The sequence below is a fragment of the Lactuca sativa genome, chromosome 8 (assembly GCF_002870075.4).
Source record: "Lactuca sativa cultivar Salinas chromosome 8, Lsat_Salinas_v11, whole genome shotgun sequence".
NCBI classification, from domain to species: domain Eukaryota; kingdom Viridiplantae; phylum Streptophyta; class Magnoliopsida; order Asterales; family Asteraceae; genus Lactuca; species Lactuca sativa.
This window is the reverse complement of record NC_056630.2, coordinates 70,886,756-70,892,885: the sequence shown is the minus strand read 5'-3', so window position 1 is coordinate 70,892,885 and position 6,130 is coordinate 70,886,756. Positions and strand designations below refer to the sequence as shown.

At 35.0% G+C, this 6,130-nt stretch overlaps 1 protein-coding gene across 1 annotated transcript; it reads right to left on the bottom strand.

Annotated features, from left to right (window-relative positions):
* Nucleotides 1-491: 491 nt before the first annotated feature.
* On the bottom strand, nucleotides 492-3,513 carry LOC111902647 (uncharacterized). The gene has a single exon (XM_023898460.3). The coding sequence runs from the start codon at nucleotides 2,724-2,726 to the stop codon at nucleotides 1,356-1,358; it is 1,371 nt and encodes a 456-aa protein (XP_023754228.1). The 5' UTR covers nucleotides 2,727-3,513; the 3' UTR covers nucleotides 492-1,355.
* Between the last annotated feature and the right edge of the window lie 2,617 nt (nucleotides 3,514-6,130).

The window sequence follows — 6,130 nt, the reverse complement described above, 5'->3', positions numbered from 1 at the left end:
TTATTCAACTACTGAGGGTTCAAAAAAATGTCTAACAGAATATCACTCTGACAAAATCACAGAACATCATTCTAATAAAATAACATTATGATAGAATAAAATCAGTTTATGTTTACAAATTACGTTTGAAATTAAATTAATTAAAAAAATCAGGTTTTATAAATCAAGAGCATTAATTATCCCCTAAACCTCGAATTTTCCTTTTTTTTTTTAATTTGTCTTAATTGACTAAAATACTCTTTTAATTAATTTAGATGCTATTTTTTTGTTATCTTTAATTTAATAATATTTATTAATCACTTATTTAAATTAACTAAAATGATTGGTCCAAAATCAATCATACATATACACAATACTTATAAAAAACACAATAACCTAACTCTCTCTCTCTCTCTCTCTCTCTCTCTCTATATATATATATATATATATATATATATATATATATATATATATATATATACGGATTGGCGGGTTAAAAATCTCAATCCAAACCTGTTTATTTTCGGGATTGAGTCATTATCGGGTTACGGGTTGAACCGAGACTTGACAACTTCGGTATCTCCCAAAATTTTATATTATTACCGACATTTCTAAGCAATTTTGTAGGCTACATTTGGTTGCTATGTCCCAAAACTACCTCTTATGAAAATCCTTCCTTTTGGTAGCCTACCCCACAACCACTAACACACACAAAACCACCATATCAAGACACACAAATGTACATTAAAGCGTGAAATCATGGTGAATTTTCAAAAAGCAAATGTTCATTATTCATAGCACCTTCCACTAAAACATATGCCACCAAATTACTGTAGGAGCAACTAATTAAACCATAGCAATAGTAAACAACAATACATCTCAAGTTCTTGAAAAATGCTAACTTCAACCTCATTTTTTTTTTTTTTTGAAATTTGGGCATAAATTCAAGATTTTGATGAACTGGTGATATAATAAAGCAAAGCAAAAGTGAATTAAAAGCATCACAAGTTCTTGAAACATAACAGGGAACTTCACGCCAAATTTTCTTGAAACTTAGGCATAAATTTAAGAATCGGATGAATTTGGAGTAAAAAAGCATCACAAGTTCTTGAAATAACTAAAACCTGAAACCTAACTCTTAACTTCTCTCCAAAACTAGGCAAAAATTCAAGAATTAGTAAAGTAGCATCAAATGTTCTTGAAACTACGAATTCAGCTTAATGTCCAGGAAAATTTAGGCACAAATTCAAGAATTGGATGAAATGAAGAAAATATTCAGAAGTTCTAAACAGTAAGAACAAAAATAGAACTCTCACCTCTCTAAAGTCCTCTGATAAACAACCAAAAACGAAGACCAAATCATGCGATTTCTAACCCTAATCCTCTTCTGGAGCAGGGAGATTAAGATCAATCATATCAGTATATGTGGGACCCTCATCTTCCATCACTGCAATATGATCAAACCTTTCTCCAGAACCACCATTAATGAAATGAGACCTTTTGTGACCCCCTAAAGCTTGCCCTGATTTAAACATCCTAAAACAAATTGGACATTCATGCCCTTTGTTCTTTTTTGGCCTCATCTTCTTGTCAAACTTAGCCTTGTGATTATGATATTGGGCTTCTGAATTGTTCTTTTTGTGACATGGTCTATGTCCTCCAAGCCCTTGAAAAGAACTAAAAATCTTGTTGCAGTTCATACATTCATACTTGCTTCTCTTCTTTTGTGACTCCTCGGGCTTATAAGAATCATCATCTTCTTTGATTCTTTTCTTAAAATTATCATTATACCCAAATTCTTTAAACAAATTCCTTCTAATTTCGAGTTTTTCTTCATAAGAATACACTCTGCAGTTCAAACCATTCACTCCTTTTGATCTCTTCTTATGTTGATCACCATTCCTAAGAAGTTCCTCTACTGTAATATCTGATTCCACTTTCTTGATTCCATTCCAACGATTCTCGGAATTCAACTTGGTCTCCAAAACTACAGAATTGTTGTCAGAAGATTCTACCACGGAATTAACACCGGCCCAGTTGGCGGAATCCTTAGACAACATCATCAAAGACATTGCAACTTCTTCTTGCTCAATTTCATCAATTTCAGAAACAGAAGAAGATCCGTAATTGTAATTACTATTATTACTGTTGGTTAAAAAAGAAGATGGTTTAACTACGATGTTCTTGTACCTTTTTGATTTGGATCTTGTAACACAAATCGGATCTTGAAGCTCGTTTTCTTCAGTATCGGAATGACTATCGCTGATGGACTTGTCATCATGATCGAGATTTTCACTCGTCCATGAATAATCGTAATCCTTGGAATTCCTATCTTTACCAGAATGGAAAGCCATATGACCACATAAAGCTTTTAAAGATGGGAACCCTTTTCCACATTGCTTGCAAACTTTCTCATTTGGGAAAGATAAAGTCGAGGAGGAAGAACCGACTGCTCTCCAACTCTTTTTAGGGTTCTCTCGTAACCCGTAAATACTAGAATTCCCATTCTCATTCCCATTCCCATTCCCATTCCCGTTTCCAATTCCGTTTCCGTTGATGATCAAAGTTGAAAGCTTTTTCATGGGCTCGAATTTGTCGTCTGATTCAGCTGAATTAGCAGCAACAGCAGCAGCAGAAGCGGGAGAATTTACATGAGACCTCATATGCCCACCTAATGATTTCCCACTTGGGTATCGTTTATCACACAACTTACACACAAATCTCAGTTCATCATGATCGTCATCCATCTTGATTTCCAGATCGAAATTTTAGAAATACCTAATCGAAAAAACACCAAACGAACCCAGAAAAGCAAAGATCAATTTAAGCTTACAACATTTGCTGATTTCGGTGAAACATCTTTAGGGCTCAAATCCCAAGAACACAGACCCAGGAAAAAATAAAGTGAATCAAAAGCACTACAAAAAGCTCATCAAATTTAGCGATTTTTAATCTTTCAAAGCAGATCATGTCTCAGATAAAAAGATCAAAGCCTTTTTATCTCAGAGTTTGGGAGAAGGATTCGACAGCTTTTGGGAAGTTTAAGATCGAACGTAAAAAGAAAGGAATCATCTCTTATCTTCAACAAATCTGGTACCGAAGCACGGAAATACACAAGACAGAAAGCACTCTGCTATCGCAACGTTCAAAATTGGTAAAAATTAATGAGCCCCAGAAAATAAAAATAATAATTTCAGAAGAAAAGATCAATGAGAGGTAAGGAGTAGCGAATCAAGAGGTGGAGAATTGAAAACAGACTCCATGACTGTTTCATCTGTTTGTTTCTCTCTCTCTATATATGAGTTGTAGTCGGAGGAGAATTCCATGCATGGAAGTAAAGTACTAATAAGAGGGGGGAGAGGGAATGGCACGTGTTATTAAGAGAGAGAAGTTCGTTGATGTGATCTGACGGTCAACATGTAGTTGGATCGAATTTGGAGGATCGCAGGGTTTTTGAGAGAGAGAGAGAGAGAGAGAGAGAGAGAGAGAGAGAGAGAGAGAGAGAGAGAGAGAGAGAGAGAGAGAGAGAGAGAGAGAGAGAGAGAGAGAGAGAGAGAGAGAGAGAGGATTTGTGGAGTGAAGAACAATCTGTTCATCTTTGTTGGGTATAAAATGGCAGGAGCTTAGGATGAGGAAAGGGTGTCACATTGGTTATAATATGTGTTAGCAACTACATTATATATATATATATATATATATATATATATATATATATATATATATATATATATATATATATATATATATATATATATATATATATATATATATATATATATATATGAGGATTCAATTAAGAAAAAAAAAGTTGAGAATGACGTCATACCATCATATCATATCTGGCAGTTGAAAATGTGTTGTCCAGAATACATAAGAGTGTTTCAGTTTTTTAATTTTAAAGAATGCAGATGATTTAAATTATAAAAAAAAATATTAATTTATACTTTATTTCATTTTGATTATATGATTCACATTCTTAAAGAATCAAATGTATTGATAAAGGAACAAGAATGTTAAATTTGAAGTTTTAATTTTTTTTATTCTTTTCGTAATATAAAATTAAAGAAAAAAGTTATTCTCATTTCTAAATCTTGGCCAATAGTCACATTACTTAAAAAATAACAAAATAATCTTGATAATTATAATTTAAATTCTTAAAGAATTTAAATTAATAGAATTAGTTAACCTTAAAATCCATACATTTTCCTTATTTTACTTAGTGACCAAAATACATTTTTAGTGAGATTTGTGGTACTATTTGGTGCATGATATTCATTGGTAATCACATATATCCTAACATCATATCATTTTTATTCTTTTCATCTAGTTGTTAGAATTTGGAGGCGAGTAATGTGAACTCGGCAAAAAACTCGGATTAAGTCAAACTCGATCAAAAATTGGTCAACATCTCTCTCACTCGGGCCTACTCGGTCTTACTCGGTCAAACTAGGTCAACTCGGTCAAAATCGGTCAAACTCGGTCAAATGGTCAAAATTGTCATAAAAAGAGAAAAAAATCAAGAATTTCAAGATTAATATGTATAATACACTTAATGATTTATTATTAACACACACATTTGATTATTACTACATATATATCTTAAGTTTTCAGTAATTATTTATGAAGTGAGACATTTGTGTGTATTTTCAGTAATTTTCAGTAATTATTTATGAAGTGACACACATGTGATTATTACTACATATATATTTTTGTAAGTAATAGATTAGTTTTAGAAATAATTTATTTTTATAAAAATATAACAACAATGAAGATGGTGCTCATTTTCAAGATCAAAGGTTTATAAACTTGATTATATTAAAGTTTCTCTGTAACATCACAATTTTCAAGACCAAAAATTTCGTTTTCGATTAGTTAAGTTATTAAAACCATTTCTGAAAAACAACATCAACATTATATCAAACTCATAGCCCATAAGTCAAATGTCATAAAAACATGTCAAAGAATAATAATAATAATGTCATAGTACAATCCCAAGGTCCTCATAGTGCGAAAATCAGGTGTGTATGCGATGCACTGCTACAGTGTCGGATCCTTCCCCTTCGTTGAAGAGGTACCTGAAAACAAAACTATAAACTATAATCATCCGTAGAAAAATATCTCTGATCAGGTTAGCCTTGCGGCTAAGAGCATCGGCTACCACATTGGCCTTTCTTGGGAGGTGAGGGAGCTCACAATCGTAATCCTTCACCACATCAAGCCAACGACGCTGCCTCATGTTCAAATTCGGCTGATCCATGAGGTACATCACACTCTTGTGATCAGTTTAAATGGTACAACGGACCCCATAGAGGTAATGTCGCCAAATCTTGAGGGCGAAGACGACCGCCCCCAACTCCAGATCATGCGTCAGGTAGTTCGCCCCGTGAGGCTTCAGCTGCCTCGAGGCGTATGCGATGACGTGCCCTCTCTGCATCAGTATTGCGCCCAAACCCGAAATAGACACATCGTAGTACACTGCAAAATCCTCCACCCCTATGGCAGGGTGAGGATCGACGCCTCGCATAGCCTTGGTCTCAAAGTCTCGAATGTTGCCTACTGCTCAGCCCCCCAGCAAAATACAACATCTTTCTTTGTCATTCAAATCAAGGGTACAACTATCTTAGAGAAATCCTGAATGAATCTCTGGTAATAGCCCACCAATCCCAGGAAACTCTGAATCTCAAATGGTGACTACGGAACCTCCCATCTCATCACGACCTTCACCTTGGTCGGGTCGACCAAAATCACGTTCTGTTTGACAAGGTGCCCAAGAAACTACACCCCCACGCAACCAAAACTCACACTTGGAGAACTTGACATACAAGCTCTCCCTCCTCAGGGTATTTAACAACTCCCGCAAGTGCTCCTCATGCTGCTCCTGCATCTTGGAATAAACCAAGATGTTGTCAATGAAAAATATCATAAACCGATCCAACATTGGTCTCATACGCGGTTCATGAGGTCCATGAACGCAGCAGGAGCATTGGTGAGCCCGAAGAGCATCACTACGAACTCGTAGTGGCCATAGCGTGTGGAAGGCATTCTTCTGTACCTCCTTGTCGCTGACCCTCATCTGATGGTAGCCTGACTGCAAGTCTATCTTGGAAAACCAAGAATGTCCCTGAAGATGGTCGAATAGGTCATCAATCCT

What these genes read in the sequence shown, in the direction of transcription:
- LOC111902647 (XM_023898460.3), bottom strand. Translation starts at nt 2,726, where the DNA reads ATGGATGACGATCATGATGAACTGAGATTTGTGTGTAAGTTGTGTGAT.